This window comes from Panthera tigris, chromosome D2, assembly GCF_018350195.1.
Source record: "Panthera tigris isolate Pti1 chromosome D2, P.tigris_Pti1_mat1.1, whole genome shotgun sequence".
Taxonomy (NCBI): Eukaryota; Metazoa; Chordata; class Mammalia; order Carnivora; family Felidae; genus Panthera; species Panthera tigris.
Window position 1 is genome coordinate 86658609 of NC_056670.1, and position 22426 is coordinate 86681034.

The 22426-nt window shown below is 57.0% G+C and overlaps 2 protein-coding genes across 2 annotated transcripts; both read right to left on the reverse strand.

Moving 5' to 3' along the window:
* Nucleotides 1-2199: 2199 nt before the first annotated feature.
* Nucleotides 2200-6119, reverse strand: FUOM (fucose mutarotase). The gene is made up of 6 exons (NM_001290618.1): nt 6030-6119; nt 5220-5288; nt 3690-3760; nt 3401-3499; nt 2696-2769; nt 2200-2433 (listed from the first exon to the last, which is right to left on the reverse strand). Exons 1-6 carry the CDS (start codon nt 6112-6114, stop codon nt 2367-2369), a joined length of 465 nt encoding a protein of 154 aa, NP_001277547.1. The 5' UTR covers nt 6115-6119; the 3' UTR covers nt 2200-2366.
* Nucleotides 6120-11878: 5759 nt separating this feature from the next.
* Nucleotides 11879-19678, reverse strand: ECHS1 (enoyl-CoA hydratase, short chain 1). The gene is made up of 8 exons (XM_042961019.1): nt 19549-19678; nt 18195-18392; nt 17584-17711; nt 16704-16803; nt 15423-15527; nt 14823-14942; nt 13242-13309; nt 11879-12250 (listed from the first exon to the last, which is right to left on the reverse strand). The coding sequence occupies exons 1-8, from the start codon at nt 19634-19636 to the stop codon at nt 12185-12187; spliced, it is 873 nt and encodes a 290-aa protein (XP_042816953.1). The 5' UTR covers nt 19637-19678; the 3' UTR covers nt 11879-12184.
* Between the last annotated feature and the right edge of the window lie 2748 nt (nt 19679-22426).

The following is a 22426-nucleotide window of genomic DNA, read 5'->3' on the forward strand; positions in this document are numbered from 1 at the left end:
GGCCCTAGCCTGCTCTGTCTGGGAGAAAGGGGCCTGTGTCCTCCTGGGGCCATAGGTTTGTCCTTACACGTCGAGAGGCCCCCGAGGCTCCTCCAACCCAGCACCCAGGCTCCTGGAATGATCTCCTCTCAGGCCTCCTCCTTGTATGTTGGGATAGGGCCAAGGGCATGGCAGAGGTCAGCGGTTGGGACCAGTCAGCAGCCCCAGGTGGGCCCTGGGGAACACGAGGGAGGACAGATGAGGGGAGCAGGGCTTGGGCTCAGACCCCAGGGCTCCTCCTCTGCACGCCTGCCCGACGCTGTGTGAGGTGCCCAGCCCCCCCGCACGGCCCGACGTGGCAGCCACAGGGACAGGCTCACTAGTTATTTCACATGATGAATATGCGCCGTTTGTGCGTGCAGTTTCTGTGTGGCGATCATGCCCCTGCAGTGAGAGGGAAGCATTTAGTGCCCTCTGCCCCCAGCCTGAGCCACCCCAGTGGTTGAGACAGAAGGAAGCGCCAGGCAGAGGCCACCAAGCTCTCAATTCCGAGGCACCCGGCTGCTCCGGGGATGGTGGGCTTGTCCAAGGTGACCTCACAAGCCCCAGAGCTCCCTGTGTCCTTCTGTGGGTCCCAAGTGCCTCTGAGGACTTGAATGGTGGCCCTCATCCTGATGCTCTGCCTGGCGGCTCACGTCTCACCGCCTGGCATCGTCATCCCCATGTTACCGCTGAGGAGACTCCACACTGGACAGCGACCTGTTCAAGGTTCTGCCCTCACAGGACAGAGTGAGTCCCAGCCTCACCTCTGTGCACCTTGCATGGGTCTGGGGTGACCCACACGTGTGTGTGTGTGTGGTGGTGGGGGGCCCAGAAGTGAATCCTGCATGGCACACAGGAGGGTTCACAGTCCCTCAGGTCCCTCCCCTGCCAGGTCGGGGACGGCCATCTCCAAGCAGCTTGGGTGCGGGCAGTTGGGGACTGGTGCCCAGCTCAGATCCAAGGTCAGTGGTGGCCACAGCCCCAGGCAGCTCAGGGTGGCGTTTGTGGCCAAGTCTCTCTCCAGCACTACTGGAGCCAAGGTTCCTCACGGGCATTTCCTCCAACCCAGAGGCACAGCCATGTGGCTGAGGGCACCAAGAGGCGGGCGAGCTGGGGATTTGGGAGCGTGCAGTTGAGGTGTGCAAGCCTCAAGACAGGAGGCACTGACAGAGGCAAGAGGCCTGTCAAGAGTGGACAATATCCCAGGGCATTTAACCGTACACTTTACATGTGTACAATTTATTCTGTCAGTTAAGTCTCAATAAAGCTGTTTAAAGAAAAGCCTTCGTGTGGCTAGAAGCGGCCGTGGGGTCAGGGGTCTGAGGTGAAGCCCCGGCAGTAACTGGCCCAGAGCAGGGTCTCTTCAGGCAGAGCCCCAGATCTGCAGCCCGGTGGGCTTGCCTGCCCTCTGGATTCTCCTCGACATATGGACACCAGCTCCCGGTCGCAAGCAGGGGCCCTTCCCCAGCCTCTGAGGCCGGAGGGCCCCTGGTCATGCCAATTCCTGCACACACATGGCTGAAAGAGGTCTGGAGGGAAAGGAGAGGGTTTGGGGAGACCCTGGGGTCCAGGGCAGTGGTGGCAGGATGCCTCCCACCCCGAGGCCCAACCCAAGCCTCATGCTGAAGCCACGACAGCCTCCTCCTGCACGCTGCTTCGGGCCGGCTGGCCCTTTGCTTGCTGGGCCAGGGGCGTTCTCCTGTCCTTTACCCCTCACCCGCCCACTTCCCAGGATGGTTCAGGCTGCCGCATATTCAGTAGGCACTCAACCACTGGAGACAGAGAACAGAGAACAACAGACGTGGGCCCACCCCCCACCCCGACCACTTCCTGGAGCATCCAGACCAGGTGCTGACACCTGCCCGCCTGGTCCTCTCCAGGGCCACCCACATGTCTCCCCACTCAGGGCCACCTGGGCAGCGGCTCCACCCACCTCCAGGCCTCTTGCATAGTCACGGCCCCCCACGCAGTCTCCACTCCACCTGTGTGAGCTCTTGTCTCAAACTACAGGGGGGAGGGAGGCCTCACCTCCCACCTGAGGAGGCAGCAAGGGGGACGGAGGGATGGGCACTCCACGGAGCCAATGGCTTCCCTCGTGCTTAGAACCAAACAAGTCTTTGTGAGGGTGGGGCTGTTGTTGAGGCCTCTGGACACTGACAAACCACTACGGTTTCTGACATTTTCATAAATTGGGTGCATCCCAGTCCCAGGCCCCTCCCAGGACTGGCCCGGCCCCCGGGGCTCCCGGTTGGCTGCAGTCTGGGTGCTCCAGAGCGGGGCCAGCTCGTCTGTCGTCTGGCTCAGAGATCCAGATTTCCTCCTGGGCCCTGTGGTCTTCGCCAGGCCTAGCAGAGGGCGTTGGGGGCCAGCACCCCCTTCTTGAGGATGAGGTTTCCATAGAGGGCTGTCTCCCTGCATAAGGAAGTGAGCTGAGCACCAGGCTGGGGCCCGCTGTTCTGCCACCCACCTGGCCCACCTTCACCCCAGACGCTAGACTAATCCAGGGACCGGTCATCAGGGAAATCCCGTGGCGGTCATATTCCCAGTGGGGCATCCAGTCTGTCAGGGCAGGGCTGAGCAGAGGGTAGGGGGAGCTCTGGAGTGGGGAGGAGGGCCCAGCATGGCCCAGACCCAGCAGGACCAGCAGGACCCCATGGGCCTGGCCAGAACTCACCCAGTTGCTACAACAGCAAAAGCCTTCTTGGCCCGCGCATAAAACTCAAACCTCTCTATCTTCGCCAGGGTGTCCTGGAAGGCAAAATGTCATGGTCGAGGGACCTTGCTCAGAAACCCTCAAGGGCCCAAGCAGGTAGCAGGGGCATGAGGTCACATGGCTGCTCTGAGGTTCATTTCTCTGGCTCTCCTTGCTGGGGTCCCAAGGATGCTTGGCCTCTGAGCTGTGAGGGCTGGACAGGCAGGAGCATGGGGGGCTGTGGTGGCCACCTGCCTGGGGCCCTTGTGTCCGTTGGAGCTGGCCTGAGGGCAGGAGGGTGCCTGCCCAGGACAGAAGCCCCAAGCATCCTCTCCTCAGGTGGGTCCTGCCCAACACACCTGCCAGCAGGTGGTCCTTGGAGGACAAGCCCACCCCCTCACAATGCGGGGGTGACACACGGCATTGGCCGGGCCTCTGACCACAAGACAGGGGCCGGGGCACCTCACTTCCCCCTGGCTCCGCTCAGACAGGCTGGTGTGGGGGAGGGACCCTAGGCGAAGCCAGGTCAGGATCCTGAGGCAGGGCACAGCCACATCCCCAGGGTCGCTCTTCTGTGGAGGGAGGGCAAGTGCTGAGACAACTGTAGCATGGAATCTGGGGCCTCGGTCTTGTGCTCCTCCCGGCCTCCAAGGAGGTGAAGCTTTCCTGGTGGGGCCGCAGTCTCACCGTGCAGCCGGCCCCGGACAGGATGGACTGGTAGCTCCTCCACACCGGGGTCTGAAGGCCCTTCGTCCTGTCGCTGGGCACCAGGTCCATGACAGCAGCCTAGGCACAGAGGGGTCAGCTTCGCGGTCTATCTGTCTAGTTGCCCTGGGTGCTACCAGGCCCCCACACTGGGTGACAGTTCAGGGGTCCTCCGTTCAGGGTCAGAGCCCTTTGGGGACACATTCCTCCCCACTCAAGGCAAGTGGGCCCCCTGAGGTCTGACAAAGAAAGCAAGTGGAAAGGCACTCACCGGGCTCTCTACGTAGGTGTCCAGGGGCAGCAGCTTCAGCACGGCCTCCAGGAGCTGTGGGATGCCCAGGCCTGAGGGCACAGTGCCAGCCTGAGACTCCAGCCCTCTCCCACCTGGCTGCCGATGGTGCCACCTGCCCTGTTGGCCTGTCCACACCGTTCCCCCTGGGCCTCACTCAGCTGGCCAGCAAGGATGCACTTGGGCCCAGGACAGAGAAGGCCCTGCAGGCACGTGCTGCCCGCCTGGGGACACTTATTGGGGCCACACTGGCATCTCCCCGCCCTGTGGCCATCCTGGCTCTGGGCCCGCCCTGCCCGTCCCCCTTCACTGCACTACACAGGTTATTGGTGGTGACCTCAAAGTCATCTATCAGGAAGGGCACCTGGGCCACTTCCCTGAGCCCAGAAGTCCCCCGACATGACCCCTGGGTTGCCACTCTTATCCTGTGGTGAGCACAGTGGGGCCTGGGAAGAGGCTGTCCCCACGGCCCCAGTTCTCCCGTAGAACCGGGTCCTGATTGTTAAAGAACTCGTGCGCTTCGTACAAAACTGGGAAATACAGAAACTGCTGGTGAGAAAGCCTGAGAGCACTTTCTTTTGCCGTCTTCTCTGCTCCTCTTGGTGGTTGACTTGTCCGCAAGCCTGGCTCCGACCCCTAACTGCTGGTTTCCACTAACACGCACGGTGTGCGCGTCACTTGCAGGCTTGGCTGCTCCTTGCCTCCAAGCATTTGGCCTTTCCCACGGCCCATCCTCCTTGGGTCATCTGGCTCATGGTGTATACTGAGGCACAGCTGGCTCGTCTCTGTCAGCAGGGAGTGGAAGCCAAGGCCGCTGGGTCTGGAGCTGGCAGCGCACTGAACATGCCTCAGACCACTGGCCTGCGTTGTCCGGGGCGGGGCGGGGGAGGGGTTGGCCCACGTTTCACATCTCTGTGCCTCAGTGACCTCGCCTCTCCACGGAGAGTCATGTCCCCCTCACGGCATCGCTGAGGGCGGGGAAACAGCCATGCCCAGTTTGAGCCCAGTGCCAGCCCAAGTAGCACAGGACGCTGCTGCTCTTATCCCCCCTGCCCAGACCTCACTCTCGGTACAACTCTGCTACCTCTATCACCTTGGGGATCTGGTTCCAGGACTCTCCAAGTCAAGCCTCCTGCCCACCCCTTAGGGTCAGAGGGTCTTAGAAACAGAGCACGTGGGCACCTGGAGCCCGTGAGGCCAGGCCACCAGTACTGGGATTTCTAGTGAACACCTGACCTGGGTGTACTAGTGCTCAGCCAGCCGATGAGGCTCTGGGCCTCAGTTTCCCCACTTGCATGAAGTTACCAAGTGGTGTCTCAGATGGAGCAGGAGGCCCAGGGTCATCTCTGGGGTTGGGGTTGAAGAGGGTCCTGGTACCGGGATTTCCTGGCTCACTGGTGGGTGCTTGGGGAATGAGTGGGGATGGGGACAGAGCTGCCACACTTGGGGAGCCCAGAGCGGGGACGACTGCCCATCCACCCTAATCCACCCTGTCAGAGGTGGCCAACTCACCGTCGGCACGGATCTCCTCCGGGCCACACCTGCATATGGAGGAGGTGGGGAAGTTCACGTCTGCAAAAACTGAACAGCCATCCAACCTGATTAGACATCCCTTGGTGGGTCCTTGGGTCTGCGCAGCCCATCTTCCAACTTCGTGGGTGGGTGCAGACCTCGGGTCACCTGCTCACTGCCCTCTCCGACCCCTCCCATCAGAGGTGGGGGGAGGGGACAGGGAGTTTCCCAGTGGTGTAGAAACTGCAGGTGCTTCCAGGACGAGGGCGGATTTTGGACCCGCGGCCTCCACCCAACAGGGGTGGCCCCGTCCTGAGAAGCTGCTCCCGTCCGAGGCCCACGGCCCCGGGAAAAGATAAAGCGCCGCAAACAAATTGGTGTGACCCTTCGGGGGCCGTCTGGGAAGGGGTCTGGAGACTGAACACACCGGGCCTGAGGCCGGAGCTGGGAACTTGGCCGCCCCCTCCCCCCCCCCCCCCCCAAAAGCCAGGCTGATGGAGGGGCCGGGCCTCCCGGACACAGCCCTGCCTGGAGCAAGGGTGGCTGTCCTCGTGACCTTCTGGGACCAACCAAGGTCGGGGCAGGGGCTTGGGTCACCGCCCGGGCCTCAATTTCCTAAAGGACGAGGGACGGGGAAGGAGGGAGTGTCCTACTGGGAAGTCGGATGGGGCGGCCTATGCAATGCCCCCACCGCCCTTCCCTGGAAGCGGGAGTCGTCGTCTCCTGGCCGGGCCACAGCCTGGGCCGGGCCACCTGCCCGGCTTCTTCCGAGGGTGGGGGCCCCCGAGGCCCTGTCCCCACCGCGCTCACCGATCTCGTCTCCGTGCCCCATCCGCGCCAGGGCGTAGAGCAGCTCGGGGGACAGCAGCGCTGGGATGCCCTTCAGCACTACCATGCTCGCGGGTCCGGAGCGGGGGGCGGGGCCTCGACGGAAGGGGCGGGGCCTGGAGCGGAGCAGGCGGGGCCTCGACGGAAGGGGCGGGGCCGCGCGAGGCGTACCCGGGGCTGGAAGCTCCAAGCGGCGCTGGCTGACCCTGGGCAGGGGTGGTGACAACCGGCCCAGCCCCACAGGCGTCTTCCTGGGCCTCGCGTTCCCCGCCACGTCCAAGACCCGGGCGTCGTGTGTTTGTGGTCCGAGCTCTCCGCTGCCGCCCCTCGCGGCCTCCTCGCCCGCCTCCGCTACGCCCCCAGGCCAGGCTGAGCCCCCAGTCGCACCGCAGACGGCTGGGTCCCTGGTGTCGCTGAGTGGGGAAGGGCGGGTGACCAGACCTGTCAGACTTCTTTAACCAACATTCTTCCTTCAGGACACCCGCCGGCCTGCCCTGGGGTGGGGGAACCCTGGAGGGCAGGCAGCTGTGGCCTCTGGGCTAAGTGGGTGTGCTGGGAGCACCCCATTGGCGTTCTCCACCCTGTCCCCCAAGTGTCAGCCTGCTGACACCCCTCAGGTACCTGACTGGGGTACAGCACCCCATCCCAGGACAGCAGTGCCCTGACCTGCCAGCCTTCCTCAGGACTGGATCTTCCCACCCCCACCTTCCCAAGATGGGGTGTCCAGACTGGGGGGGGGGGGGGTGTGCTAGATCCACAGCTCCTTCTGGTAAACAGAGGGAGCACCTTGCCTTCAGCTGGCCAGAGTCCCCTGCCTGCTGACCCTTGTCCCTGCCACCTGGAATCTGGATGCTGGGCTCCCTCCTTAAGAGCCAGGATCACCAACCATCTCAGGGTGTCACCACCTCCTGTACACTCCTTGCTGGAAGATGCCCACTTCCACAGCAGGGCACCCCACAGCCTGTCTGTGTCCAGGGCTCTGTCAGGTTCTGGGGCCTGATCCTGGTAGCCGGTAGCTGACTGCCATCCCACAGTGCCACAGGCACATCTCCACTGAAAGATGGGGTTTATTCCCTTCCCTTGAACCAGGTGGACCTTTGTAACTGCTTTGACCAGTAGAATATGCTGGAAATGGTGCTGTCTGGCTTCTGAGGTTAGGTCATAAAAGGCAGCACGGCTTCCTCCTGATTCTGTCCTCAGAACACTTGTCCAGGGAACCCAGTCACCATATTGGCAGGAAGCCCAGGACACATGGAGAGCCTCCTGGTGGATATGTTGGTCCTTGGCTCCAGCTAGGCCCCGCTGATGCAGCACCAACCACCAGAAGAGTGAATGAGTGGTCAGGAGGCCCCAGCTTAGGCCCCAGACACAGTGGGATAAAGACAAGCTGACCCATACAGACTGTGAGAATGGCTAGTGATTGCTGCCCTAAGCCACTAAGTTTAGGGGTAATTTGTTACACAGCTCTAGCTGGCTGATGCAGGTGGCTCCTGGGCCCTGCTAAGATGGACACCAAGAGCTCCACCAACACTGTCGTTGGCCTTCTATCTGTGTCTACTCTCCTCCCATCTGCTCCCACACTCGGGCTGGAGGGCAGACAGCAGAGCAGATGTGCACACATGTGCTGGCCTGGTCGTACCCCACGTAAAGACCCACCACCAAACCTCACTGCCCAGTGTGCAGATGGGGATCCTGTTCAGCTCCAGCCGGCCCTTAGCCCCAGGGCCTCGCCTCACAGTGCTGCCCCGCTCACCTGCCCAGTGGGAGACGGCCCGACCCAGAGCTGTGGGCAGGCTCTCTCCTTCTGGAGCCCACCTTCTTCCACTTCACTGCCACATGGACTTGGGGTTGTGTGGTCCGCGCTATTGTCATGACCCCCAGCCCAGCCCTGTGGTTCTGGGAATGCTGGGAGGCCTGGCTTCTCCTGGGAAGGTTCTGTACATGAAAGACAACAAAGCCACAGGAAAAAAAAGAAAGAAAGAAAGAAAGAAAGAAAGAAAGAAAGAAAGAGAAAGACAGAAAAAAGAAAGAAAAAACATGTCTGTGTTTTCCTGCTGGGCCCTGGGGTGCTTGGCTGGTCGAGGGAGACAGTTGGAAACCAGCCTGGCATCTGGCAGGGCCAGGAACGCAGGGCTCTGGGCTGCCCGGTTGGGCAGGGTGAAGGCAGGAGCCGCCAGGGGCTGGAAGGGGGAGGGGGGGAGGGGGGGCGGGGGACAGGGGAAGGCCAGCAGGGCCTGTACCCGGGCCATCCGAGTGGCTGCCTCCACCCTGGGTGAGGGTTGTGCCTGAGCAGTTTGAACTCCAAAATGGAAGTGTGCAAACATGAGGGGAGAAGTCAATCTGGTACAGAGAGATAAGTAAGGCAAGGTTTCAGCTTCAAAACAAATCAAAATCCCAAACAATATGGGGCCAGAAGTCCATTAACTCCAAGGGAGTGGGAGCTTCGCCTTGGGGTTTGTGGCCCCCGGGCAGTGTCCTGCTCAGGGCTGCCAGCGATGCTGTCACTCACGGCAAAGCCCGTGGCCGCGTGCTAGCCTCCCTGCAGCTCAGCCCAGAGCCCCCAAGCCAGCTCTCACTCCACCAGGCCTAGGGGGTGGGCTCCTGTCTCTGCCAAGTTCTGGAGCCCAAATAACCCTGTGGATACAGACATGTGAGGCACACGGAGACTCTGACGTGCATGTTCAACGTTTAACAATTTCTTGGCTTCTGGCTGCACACGGCTAAGACAGGGTGTGAAGACAAGTCTCAGATGGGCCCCTCAAAACTGGCTCCTCAGGAGGCGCCTGGGTGGTTCAATCAGTTAAGCGTCCGACTTTGGCTCAGGTTATGATCTCACGGTTTGTGAGTTCGAGCCCTGCGTCGGGCTCTGTGCTGACAGCTCGGAGCCTGGAGCCTGGAGCCTGGAGCCTGGAGCCTGCTTCGGATTCTGTGTCTCCCTCTCTCTCTGACCTTCCCCTGCTCTCTCTCTCTCTCTCTCTCTCAAATAAATAAACATTAAAAAAAAAAAAAGAAAAACCCCAGCTCCTCACAATCCTGGGGCACATTACTCGATCAAATTACAGAGGCTGCTGCCTCATGGCTGTGAAAAATTAAACAAATGGATTTCTCCAACTTTCAGGTTTCTTTCCTCGGACACCTCTGCTTGTTTATTCTAGAATGTGCGATAGGTGTCATGCCATCCAGCACAAACCCTCAGTTATGCATTCAGCTTTAATAAATGAGTATTTCCACATCTATTGCCTGAAGAATGCCCAGCTTTCTGGTGACCTGCCCAGAGAGCCTGTTCGGTGCGGCCCGAATCCCATTCCCTCGTACCTACTTCTGCCCATGTCACGCGGTCTGAGACCCCGAGGCTTATCTGTAAAGAGTATCACCCTGCCTTCTGTCTGCACTCTCAGCCCCAGGGAGCGGGGGAACTCCCGCCTGCCTCTCAACACCTCCCTTCTGGAGCCTGCTCCAAACTCACTGACTTCTGACCACGAAGCACAGGAGAACAGACAGGTCCTGGGTGAAGCCCGCGGCGCTAATACCTGCAGGGCAAACGGTCTGCGTAGGATCAGAATTCCTGTTGTGGCCCCGTGCCCGGCTGTGCTGCACAAATGTAACCAAAACACAAGAGCATGTCATCTAAGGTGTTCAGACAGCCAGGCTTTACAGGTCATTTCAACTCTTTGTCAAGCATTCAGCTCGTTTCCTGGGGCAGGGGGTACACACTCCTGGCCCTATCCCAGCCCAAGACTGGGACTGGATCTGCACGTCCAGAAATGATCTCAGCTGTGTTCCAGCCTCTGGACTACCTGCCCACACCTACCTGCAGGACACAGTGGAGGAGGCAACGGTCACGAGTGCTCCCAGGTCACCACTGAGCCGCAGGGAGAGAGGGCTCCCAGGGACGCGCGCTCTGAGGCTCAGCTCCTGGACGAGTCCCTGCGTGGGCAGAGCTCTGCCCTGGTTTGTGAGCAGCACTCACCGTCCCCTGACAGGTGGGGCTGTCTCTGTAGAGCGACGCTGGCAGGGTGAGGGCTGGGGGTGGCGTGGCAGCCGGCAGGCGCTTTCCCCTCACCCGGGCCCATCAGTTAACCGGCAGCTGCTGTGCCACATGCACCAGCGTCGACAGCCAGCTGGGTCCCCATGGTGCCCGGCCTCACCTCAGAGGGTCCGATGATGTTCTGAGGCTGGGCCCCTGCCCTGGGGTAGTGACTGCTCGCTTCACCCCTGAAGCTCTCAGGCGGGACATGGGTCTCCGTCCTGTGCTGCAGGGCTTTCGCTCACGGACCTGGTGAGGGACGGTTTGGAGCCCCACGCTGTGCTGGCCCAAGAATTGAGCAGCAGACGTCTGGTGGGGTGTGGGTGGCCTCCTGTGACTGGGGTCCCTCCATTACCCAGTGCCCTGCACGGTGTGATCCAGGGGACGCAGCTGGCCCACCAGAGTCTGAAGCCAACAGAGGAGACGTGCTGTAGAAATTCGGTCTCCTACCCCAGGTTCCGCTGGATGCCTTGGAGACCTCACATGCCAGGGCCCCCATGGTTCTGGTCCAGGTCTGGGGGCACGTGCATTCCAGCAAACACCCCAGGGGTTCGGTTCGGATGCATGTGGTGCCTAACATCAGTGCCGGAGACTCAGCCTGCCTGGCCCTGAGAAGCACCAGGGAGAGGCTAGCCGACGAGTTTAGATGGGACGGGGTAGGGCAGGTCCCTGTCACAGGCAGCCTGTCCCTTACAGGCTCACTTCTCAAAATCTTACAGACACGCTCACGCTGAAGCACGAGGATTCACACACAGAATGCTCACCACGGTGTTTTGCACACAGTTCTGGTAACTGGATACTGGACGCAGCCTAATATCCAACACCAGGGGAAATAAACCACAACATACCTGCATAATTACGTATTTCAGGGCCATCGGGCGGGATGCTCGCAGGAACATTACTCAGCCATGAGAAGAAATCAAACTCCATTGTGTGCTATGACCTGGACAGAACTTGGAAACATACTAGATTCCTGGACACAGAAAGAAGGTGGCCGAGGCAGCACCAAGGCTGAGAGGTCACGGTTTGGAACAGGGGTTAGTGTTTAACGGGGACAGAGTCTCTGTTCGGAGGATGAAGCAGCATGGAGATGGGCAGCAGGGAAAACACCGCGAACACACTTGGAGAGTTAAAAACGGATGAGATGGCAACCTGTACGTTACGTATATTTTACCACAAGTAAAAGAATGCTCGTCAAACACGAGAAGAGGGTGCACTTGTAGGACGGGAGTAGAAGACAACCAGTCAGTGCACTTTGGAGAAGCGTGGATGCAGAATTCCATTTTTATAAAAAAGAAAACTGAGCTCCGTACTCATGTGTGCACGTGTATGCACAGAAATATCTAGAAAGCTCCGTGCCTGTTAGCAGTGGTGACCCTGTGTGATGGGTGACTTACTTTATGGACTTCTGTGCTGTGTGTCTGTTGTCACAACAACAAAGCGGAAGTTTGCACAGCGATGTGATGCTCACCTCCAGAGGAGAAAGGCACGACGCGATTTATGACTGCCACGTAGTCAGCAGCATCACCCCCGGAGCGGCACGTTCACTGGCTGTGAAACCACACAGCGACCCAGCAGGGGACACACTTCCATCTGAACATGACACGCTGTACACACTCACTATCTCAGTTTCTGAAATTGAGTGAAAACTTAAACACGCCAAAGGCTCATGAGCAGAATTATTTTCAGTTTATTTTGAGAGTGTGTGCGCGCAAGCAGGGTGAAGAGGCAGAGAGAGACAGACTCTCAAGACAGAGAACCTCAAGCAGGCTCTGTGCTGTTAGCGCAGAGCCCGACGTGGGGCTTGGTCTCATGAACTGTGAGATCGTGACCTGAGCTGAAATCAAGAGTCGGACGCTCAACCGACTGAGCCCCCCCGGCGTCCTAAGCAGAATCTGATTAAGAAGAATATGCTTAGTCAGGACGTGAACACACTCCAAATGCCGATTCTCACGGCCGCTGGGTTCAGACTGCCCACCACTGAGAGCACGAGCCCCGAGGAGCTGAGTGTCACCCACACAGCCCTTTACAAGAGAAGGACTGATTTGCTTCTAAAACTGTCAGACTGTATTTTCTCTAAGTAGAGACTTCAAGGCAGAGACAGAGGCGCTCACTGGTCTTTGAAACTGGCCTTTCTCTTTTCCACAAATGCAGTCATCCCTTCCTTCCGGTCTTCCTGGTGGGAAAGGGAAAAAAGGCGGAGATGGACATTTGTCAAGCGCGGGGCTCAGCCTGTCTGGGGTTTGCTCAGTCTGTCGGGTTCCTCTGCCTTCCAATTTCCAGAGTGGTGGGGGCACCAGAAGGGAGGGTCCTGCATTGGGATCGCCTGGAAACCTGGCAGTGACCCAGATTCCCTGACCACTTAGGGTTGGCCTGGAAATGGCAGTTTTATATGTCACTCAGCCCCAGGTCTGATCATTCAGGGGCCACTGATTTACATGTCAAATAAACTCTCATCCACAGAGAAGCTCAGATGCACGTGTTTGGGTCATTCACCTGTTCTGCACCTGGTTTGGTGGCGGTCTGTGTCAACGAGTGTCCTGAGTGCCAAGGAGCAGGACACGGAGTGCAAGCCCACCTTGCACCTTTCTCTGTGTGCGCGCATGTGCACACACGTACACACACACCCTTCCCTGCACGCGCACGTGCACACACGTGCACACGCATACCTTCACTCCCTCGACAGGCAAAGCTATTTCTAATCTCTCTTTTATGAAACACCTACATAAGACTTTCTGATAAAAAAGAGGTTTTAATGACCATTACAAGACTGAGCACCTTTCGGTTACTGTCAGAAATCCTAGAAAACACTGTTCTGAAGCTCTGGGTTGCAGTTTCAGAACACATTCAAATTCCGTTCCCAGCAATTTGACAGATCTAGGAAAATTATGGGCAAGCGGACTGCATTTACGTACGGGAGCTCGCTGTCTAAGAGTGCAGTTCCTAAGACCTTCCGTAACAGGAAGTCACCCTGTAAGAGCTTCCATACACTGCACTTATTTGCGAAAATCATGCTCACGGGCACGATACATCTGATCCAGCTACTGGGGAAGTGAATAGTTCAACCAAAGAGAAATGGTATCTAATGAAAAAATCTACAAGGAAATTCTCCGTGATTTTTATGGCTGGGACACCTGTGACGCCTCATCTGAGTGTTGTTTACTCACAGTAGCGAACGTTGAATAGAAGAGCTTCTTCTCCAACTTGTTTCCCTCTGTTAATGTCATTTCAAAAGCTGAAAAAGAAAATCCTGAAGTCACGAACTCCGGTGTTAGATGTGGGAACACAGAAATTTTTTACAGTGATAGGGAACATTTCCCGCTGACCCACATCAACCTCAATTTCACCATGATTGAGACCGCAGCCTGGGAAGCCCTCCCTGGCTGAGACATCAGCAAAGCCACCTGCTTAGAGGGCTTCCTGAGCTTCCTGCCCAGTGGCCGAAAAAACAGAGGTGTGAGGAAATGAGTAAAAGAGTTTAACGACCAACTCTGCCCAATCACAAGAGAATCTGGGAGCCTACAGAAGTAGATGTATTTCACAAAACATTAAAAAAATAAGAATTAAAGGGGTGCCTGGGTGGCTCAGTCAGTGGAGCCTTGGACTTTGGCTCAGGTCATGATCTCATGGTTCGTGGGACTGAGTCCTGTGTCAGCCTCTGCGCTGACAGTGTGGAGCCTGCTGGGGATTTTCCCTCTCCCTCTGCCCCTCCCCTGCTTGTGCTTTCTCTCAAAATAAATAAAAATTACAAAAAAAGAAGAAAAAAAGGATCTATTAAAAACAAAAAAGGGAATGAAAACCAGAAAAAGGAACATTGTGCCAGAACAGAGTCCTGGAGTCCCGGGCAGTAAGAACGTCATTGCTCTGGGCCCCATCTTTCTGGCGAAGGTGCAGTGTTTTTCTTGGCTGAGCACCAGGAGCAGCAGGTCCTGGGCGAGGGGTGGAACGGTGGCAGGTGCCTCTGACTGTGGCCTCACGGACACTCTGCAGGAACAGCAGTGTCCGCTTCTGGAGTGTGTGCTACCCACACACCCCCGCAGTGAAGCGTCACAAACATCAGCTCACTCAAGTAAGGTGGCGGCAGCCCAGGGTGACCAGCTTTCCCACATATGAGTGCAGGCCCGGGGGCCTCAGCAGCCATCTCAGGCCCACTGTCTTCTAGGCAGCACCAGGCAAGACCCCCCAATGCCTGGACCACGTGCTCCGTTAAAACTCCAGAAATTCTCAGAAGGGCCACAGCCGCTTGGCCGGTAGAGAGCAGATGGAGTCTAGAGCCACGAGGGGCAGCAGGCACGCTGACCCCGGTTCACAAGGGTGTCCACGAGCCTATACTACCCGCCAGGCCCTGCCCACGGCACAGCCCACACCCTGCTGCGGACAGGGAAGCATCCCCCACCAGGCTCTGGGGGCTGAGCTGACTTTCTCAGGAGGCATATTGATTTCACTCTAGGGACCATCCTTCCCATCCCACCCATTTCCTTGTAGCCCAGAGCTTGTCACCCTCTGTCCCTCAGGCTGGCTCCTTCCTTGGGTTGTGACAGCAAGGGGACTCAGAAGGTTTCAGGAGAATCTGTAACCAGCAACCAAAAACTAGAACTCTACAAAGAGTCAGGATCACAACATGAAGAACCTCGTGATTTCTGTCCAGGGTGGGTTAAGATGCATGACTTAGAACCAAAGCCTCGAGGCTCACGACTGTTCCTGTGCTGCCCGGCCCTTGGACCTCCGCCTCCCGGCAGAACCCCCACCTGCATTCACGGACTCTTTGGCCATTGCTGCTATGATTTTGGAATTGCTGGCAATTTTCTCCGCACACCGGATGGCTTCTTCGACCAGTGTCTCCACAGGAAAAATTTTGCTTACAAGACCTAAAACACAAAAAGGTAAATAACATGGGAAAACAGCACTGGTTATGTTTTTCTGAGTCATGATGCTGTGCCAAGAGCCCAGGTCTTCTGGGTGCTAACAAGGGGCTGCAGTGACACAGTAAAGGCTCCACGCCATCCCTGAGGTGGGGCCGATGCCCTCTGCTGCTGGGGCCACTAGGCTCTCACAGACACATAAATTAGGAAGAGAGAGTCCCCCAGGGGCAGAGAAGGAGTATGTCCGCCGAGGGTCTCCAAGATCCCCCACTGCTGACACTGGGCTTGGGAAACAGGATGGTTTTCTAATGATTCTTTAACCAGATGTTTGTTTTAGTTATTTTATACATGGGGCATTCCCAATAAAAAACAAAGGCAGCTGTCCCCGGGGTTCTCGGGACACCGGAAAGCATGGCTGGACACAGCCCTCCTCTCTCTACTCAGCTCCCCGTGAGGGCGGCTCCATGGGGCAGCGCTGGCTCCCACCTGCTTGCTTGGCATCCTGGGCAGAGATCCGGTCACCAGTGAGGACCATCTCCATGGCCAGTGACTTTCCAACAGCACGGGTCAGTCTCTGGGTGCCCCCTGCACCTGCAGGCACAGAAGGCTGCAGGTCACAACCAGTTCATGGCCAGTGCAAGCCAAGACGCTACAGACACACTTCCAGCAAGTTCTGAGGGGTGAAGATGGGCCCCATGGGTGGGGCAGGTGGGCAGAAAGGAGGCAACTTAAAGCCCTCAGGGGAGGCTCCTTTCCCTACTCAGGCCCCACGCCTGGCAGGCCGAGTCCTCTGCATGAGCAGCTCTCTGACAGGAGTCAGACTGCTCAGACCCTGGCCACGTGCAACCTGGAGGGCAGCTGGGGTGGCCTCTGACAGTGGCCTGCTGTCCTCAGGGTATGGAGTGAGACCAAGGGCTCCACCTCCTGGGCTGTTGAGTGTGTCTTTATCTCCAGTGCTGGCTTCTGTGCACCCCACTCACCCTCCTGCTCACTTGACACTCTGCAGCTGGAAAAACAGTGATCTGCCCAGTCATCTGCCCCACGCTGAACCCCAGGCTGCCAGGATGAGCCAAGGGGACCACCTGAGGGAGATACCCACAGTCCAGCAGGCTCAGGCACCATTTCAAGGAAGTGCAGGCCTTGGGCACAAGGACAGAAGAGCCCAGTGGTCAGCAGAGCTCATCCAGGGCTTTCCTTGCCCATATCTGACCCCACAGCTGCTCCCTGCCTGCCGGGCTGCTCAGGAGATACTGTGAGCTCCAGGCTCTACATGCAGGGCAGAGACCCTGTGGGGAAGTGAGCCAGGAGTCCTCATCAAGTGGTCCCCAGGGCACAGAGGAGTCACTGTTTGCCCACGGATCCCGTCAGCCTCCTCGTGTGGTATCTGATTCCCTGCTCTGTTGAACCTGGGGTCACAAGCCAGAATCACTGCAACTATAATTCAATATGCAGCCGGCCACTCCTACTAGCGTCTGACAAGGAATCGGGCTGTCATTAAAGGAGACTGCACAGCCGGAGGCTCTTGAGCCACTGTCTGAGCACTGTTGTGTCCACTGGGGCTTAGTGTGCTGGTCAGCAGAGGTAGCAATGGGAGCAGAAAGGTGGCCACCGGGCCAGTGCTCGTTCGGCAGCCCGGGGTCCCTCGTCAGAAGCAAGCTGCATGCTTTTGTCTATTGGTGGAAAAGCCCATCACTTCCTGAGACGTGGGCAAATTCCAGAGAATTATCTGAAGGAAGACTTTACACTAGAGAGGTCATCACGCTTTACCTGGGATGGTTCCTAGTAGGATTTCCGGCTGCGCAAACTGGGCTTTCTCTCCGGCATAAATGATGTCACACATCATAGCAAGTTCGCAGCCGCCACCAAGCTGCAAAACATGAGGCACCACCAGGAAACCCAGTCAGAAATTCACTCTATCTGCCTAAATTTTCTGTTAAAATGAACCTGCCCAAGAGTAGCAAGATTCACACAAGAGATGCAAAGTTAGTTACGTGTTCCCATAAGTTACCCACAAATGGCTGATGCTGGCAACGGGCCCAACAGCAAACTCTCTTCTGTGGGTCCCACAGGCTCGAAGGCAGCCTCGAAGGCAGCCAGGGAGTTCATGAATTAGCAGGCAGGATGGTGGTCCAATAAACCCGACTGGCTGACCCCGGCTTACCCAAGGGGAGCTTTGTTAAAGGATCACTAACAGAGCTGCCTTCACCACTTCGCTACGACCAGCCACAGTGCCTTTGAGTGCCCATGTGCCTGGACAGAGTCCCTGAACTACCATGCAGAGAACACGTCTCTCAACGGCAGCAGAAGCTGTCAGTTTACAGGTGCAGGGCAGGCTGCAGCCATTAAAACTGTACAGAAAAGGCAGAACGCAGCCTATAACCTAGTAGAGGCAGTCGTTCCCTGGAGCCATGGGGGCTGCGGTGGGGACGGAGGGGCTCTCCTAACAAAGGAACCAGAAAGCCAGCGGTTGAATGTCCACTAATAAAAGCCAGTGCTGTAATGTGTTCTCTCTGTGCTTCCCGGGTCTTTGGCGTCACTTGGTAGGAAGGGCATGCTGGCTGGTAACGACACTCTGGCCTTTTCAAAACAAAAATCGGTTATTTGATGCCTGCCAGTGTGCTGAGAGGAGGTGTGGCCCGACACTCACGGCGTAGCCATTGACAGCAGCTATGACTGGCTTCTTAACCCGGGCAAGTCGGTCCCAGTGGCTCAAGAACATGCTGGAGTAACAGTCCTGGAACGTTCGGCTCTGCATCTCCTTGATGTCGGCTCCAGCTGGGGGGTGGAAACGAGGTCCCGGTTACGAGAGCAGAGACCCCATGTTGCTATGGGAGCTGTGAGTGTGTAGGAACGGCCAAGCAGGACCTGTGAGGCGATGGCCACAGGGACAGAGGCGATACACCATGGTATTTGTTGACAGAGGTGACACAGAGGGACCGCGGGACAGGAACCAGGTGCAAGCGGGACTCAGAAGGCTTATTCATTAGTCACTTAAGCCCTCAACGCACATAAAACCCGACTGTCGGGGACCCGAATTCCTCTCAAACTCATTTTGCTGTTGGAGCACACTTGAATGTTAAACAGACAGAGCAGTTATTTGAAGAAATACTCGTGTCGTTTACGCTTCACATTTAAAGAAACCCCAAGTACTAAAGCTTCTGATGCTGCCGCGGAGGTCTAAGTGCCTACAATGCCACGTGCCACGGTCAGACCGCCCCTCCAACACCTGGCTGACCGGCGGCCATGCTGCCCACACACCTGCAAATGCCTTCTCCCCACCCGTGAGGACGATGGCCCCCACAGCGGGGTCCTCCTCAAAGGCGTCCAGTGCCTGGTTGAGCTCCATGATCAGGCCATTGCAGAGCGCGTTGAGTGCTTTGGGGCGGTTCAGCTGGATCAGCCCCACGTTGCCGTCCTTCCCCTTCTTTTCTGTGATGAGGTACTGAAAGTCAGCACCTGGGGTGAGAGGGGACAAAGGGATTTCCATTCACGTAGGCATCAAACTAGCGGGACTTAACCCGTCAGTGGACGGAGTGACCCTGACATGTCCCCGGCCCAGTCCTCAGGCAGCAGCACACAGCTTTCAGCCTCGCGGGTGGCCTCTGTACCAGTGTCTACCCTCACAGAAGTGTGAACATTTCCTTAAGCTAGAAAGCAAACCCAACAATAAATAGCAGCCCACAGCGGCCTTCCTTCTTCTGCATGTGCTGGTCAACACTGCCCAGAACCTGCACTAGGGACATCCCGTGACCCTGCAGAAACAAGGGATGGGGACATAGGTTCTTTCAACAAATGCCAACTCGGTGGCAGAACCAAGCTGCGGACAGAACACAGCAGGAGGCACACACAGGGAAAAGGTGACTGCTGCGGCCGGAGGGTCAGGCCGCTCAGATTTGGGGGGTCAGTAAGGCCTGGAGAGGAAGAAGTGTAACCTCGGAAACCACAGGTGTGTGTGGGGTGAGGATCGGCACCTACCCTGGGGGTCGGTTGGGGAGCGACACGGAAAATACTTAGCAGCAGCACGAATGCTGCCTGGGAAACGACTGCTGACTGCAGGTCAGGGGCAGAAGCGAACCTCAAGGAAACGGAGGGTAAGACCACAGGCCCTGGCAGCGGGCAGTCACGTGGGTACCTGCGTGGGTACCCGCCAAAGGAAGAGGAGGCAGGGATTCTCCCAGCTCAGGGACAGGCCAAGCGCTCCTCGGGGGGCCCGCGGCCCCGGCTGAAGGCTGAGTGCGGGACGGGCCGGCCAGACCTGGGGCAGCAGCGGACACGGGCGGCCCGCATTGGAGGCCCGCCGGACCAAGCACGTGGCCGTTTCCAATCCCGAGGCCCCAACTGCACCTTCTCTTGAACTCCCGAAAACCAACAAGCAAACTGAAACGGTCAGCGGTCTCGGCACGTGGTCCTGATCCCAACTGAGGGGGCACCAGTAACCCCAGAGCCCAGCGGGGGAGGCGGCAGGTGCTGAGGGGCGGGGTCAGGCCCTGGCGGCGACTGCGGGTGCTGAGGGGTCAGCTCCGGGGTCGAGCAGGGTCAGGCCCGGGAGTCCCAGGTGCGGCCGCGGTGCCGGGCCCCCACCCCGGGTCCGCGCCCTCGGCCCCGCACTCACCCGAGGCGAAGGCGCGCAGGGCCGCGCAGCCGAGCCGGGGGCGCAGCGGGCCGCGGAGGCAGGGTAGCAGGGCGCGCAGGGCGGCCATGGCGCTCTGGGACGAGTCGCCCCGCCCCGCGGAGCCGCCCCCGGCTCCGCCAGTCAGGGCCCGGCCCGCCTCCTGGCCGGCGTCGCGAGAAGGCGAGGGCATCGCGAGACCAGCGGCGTGCCGGAAGGGGGCGTGACGGGGGAAGGGGTCGAGGCTTGAGGAGCCAAACCCGGCGCGCGAGTGGCGGCGGTGGGCTGAGGGATTTTGGGGGGCCCCGGGTGGCGGACACCAGCCCTGAAGATGCCGAGGGCCGGGCCCGCCGCTGTCTGACCGCCCGTGGGGACCCCGGTCAAGCCGCCTGACGTGCCCGAGAAGGTCGCCAGGGGCTGCCGGGGCCTCTTCTTGACCTTGACCTTTAGCCTTCGGCCCTTGCCACCCCGTTCCGGACGTGTCCCCCCACTTCCGGGACGAGCCCCCACGCGGCTTTCCCGGAGGCCGAGTTCGGGGCAGGGCTCGCGGGCTCGGGGTCCCAAGCCTGTGCGCCCTTGGGGACGCCCTGGGTCTCTCACCCGCCCCCCCCAGTCCTGCACGACAAGCGTGACCGCGGGGTCGGAAAGAAGCTGAACAGAGTGATGGTTCCTGAGCGCTGTCCCGGGGGTGGCTGGCATTCTGTTAGTGCTTCGCCCCCGCAGCCCCGTGGGCTCGGCGCCGCGGAGACATTGTGCTGTCCCTGGCCCGCGTGCGCTCACGGTGGGGCGTCCCTGGCTGCACCTCCCGCGCGCACGGTGCGGTGCGTCTCGGGCCCTTGCGCTCGGTGTTGCACAGTCCCCAGCAGCGAAATTTTTGTACTTGTAGGTCTAGACAGCGTGCGTGCGTCACCGTACTGATTGTTTACACTGGCGGCCAGGTAGCTACTGAATACTAGATTATGGGTAGCTTTATAAAAGTGATATTTAACTAAATTTTAAGAATGACCTTGTAAGTTTAAATTCTTTTGGTTGTAAGTTACGAGTGCTCAGACACCAGGCTTCCATTTGTATCTTGTGCAGGCTCTGCAAATGGAGACAAAAGACAGAGTCTACAAGTGAAAAGTACAATTGGAGTTTTAAGTAAATAAAAAATCAAACCAGAACCGAATACTCGGCAAGGTTTATTTCAAGGCTAAGGGTGGAATAAAGACCTTTTCATGCAAACAGAAACATTGCCAACTCTGTGCTAAAGGAGACTGTGTCCGCGTGGGCTACACGGCTGGAACAGGCACACAAAATGAAATGGTTCCAGCATGAGAGAAGTTTCTGAGACCCCAGGGCTGGTGTTGAGGAGGGTGCCTGCTGTCCTCCATGAGGACAAGAGCACAAGTGACAGAACAAATGTATTAACCTTCAAAATAAAAGTCACTTACTTTACCAGCAAAAATGGGTTTATTTGGAAATAGCAGAGAAGAGCAATTAGGGACATGCCAGCTATAGTCCAGTGCAACAGAGGAGAGGAACTTTATTTTATGCAGAAGGAGGACTTTGGGAGGCACTGCCTCAAGCTGAAGTCCTTTGGAGAGAAGCAAGAGTTCCTGGTGATGAGCGTTTCTTGGCTGAGTTGCAGGAGTGGTCCTTGTTTTTGTGCACATGCAATGTTCATCTCTTCCTGTAGGGGCCTGTAATTGATGATCCTTTATTCCCAAGGATTCTTATGTTGGGTCTGTAATTCACAATTCCTGTAATCCACATGGAGTGGTATGGCTCCGCCTTTTGGCCTCGGGACTCTATTTTGGTGAGGTTTCTCATTGTGGTGTGTGTATATACACATACATACATATATATATACACATATGTGTATATATGAATATATACACATATATGTATATATATATACATACACACACACACATATATATACATATATACACACACACATACACACACACACACACACACACGTATGTTGGGCCTCAGCAAAGTTTAAAACCTTTGTATTCCAAAGGACACCACGAAGAAAGTGAAAAGACAACCCACAGAATGAGAAAAATTTTTTGCAAATAAAAGATGTGATAAGGGTCTTGTGTCTAGAATATATAAAAACACTTTCAACTCCATAATAAAAAGGCAAACCATTAAAAAATGGGCAAAGGAGGGGTGCCTAGATGGCTCAGTTGGAAGGCCGTGTGACTCTTGATCTTGGGGTTGTAAGTTCAAGTTCCACGTTTGGTGTAGCGGTTACTAAAAAGTAAACCAAAAAATGGGCAAAGACTTGAACAGAAACTTCTCCAATAAAGATATACAGATGACCAATGTGCGCACAAAAAGGTGCTCAGTATCTGTAGTCACTAGGGAAATGCAAATCAAAACCACAATGAGAGATCACCTCATACTAGAATGGCTATAACCAAAAAGGACAGATAATGGTAACGGTTCGCAAGGATGTGGAGAAATTGGAAGGCTTATTCACTGCTGCCGGGAATGTAAAATAATGCAGTCACTTTGGAAGGTAGTCTGGCAGTTCCTCAAAAAGTTAAACATAGTGTGACCATATGACCCAGCAATTCTACTCCTGCCTATATACCCAAGAGAATGAAAACATAGGTCTACACAAAATCTTGTTCGTGAATATTCATAGCAGTGTTATTCATAGTATCAAAAATGTGGGAAAAAAATCCAAATGCCGATCACCTTAATGGGTAAAAATGTGATATGTCTATACAATGAATGCATTAAAATGGATTAGAATATACAATAGAATGTTATTTGGCAATAAAATGAGGTGTACTGACACCTGCTACAATGTGGGTGAACGATATGCTGAGTGAAGAAGGCCCTGTACTATTGTATGACTCCATTTACACAAATGTCCAGAATA

Excerpts from the sequence above, each read along its gene's own strand:
- FUOM (NM_001290618.1), bottom strand. The coding sequence starts at position 6,114 with ATGGTAGTGCTGAAGGGCATCCCAGCGCTGCTGTCCCCCGAGCTGCTC. Across the intron at positions 5,289-6,029 it reads GGGGCACGGAGACGAGATCG|TTTTTGCAGACGTGAACTTC; the intron begins GTGAGCGCGGTG and ends ATGGCTGTTCAG. Across the intron at positions 2,770-3,400 it reads TGTCCGGGGCCGGCTGCACG|GACACCCTGGCGAAGATAGA; the intron begins GTGAGACTGCGG and ends TTTGCCTTCCAG.
- ECHS1 (XM_042961019.1), bottom strand. The coding sequence starts at position 19,636 with ATGGCCGCCCTGCGCGCCCTGCTACCCTGCCTCCGCGGCCCGCTGCGC. Across the intron at positions 16,804-17,583 it reads CTGCTGTCAATGGCTACGCC|CTTGGTGGCGGCTGCGAACT; the intron begins GTGAGTGTCGGG and ends CATGTTTTGCAG. Across the intron at positions 12,251-13,241 it reads TCTATTCAACGTTCGCTACT|GAAGACCGGAAGGAAGGGAT; the intron begins GTGAGTAAACAA and ends CTTTCCCACCAG.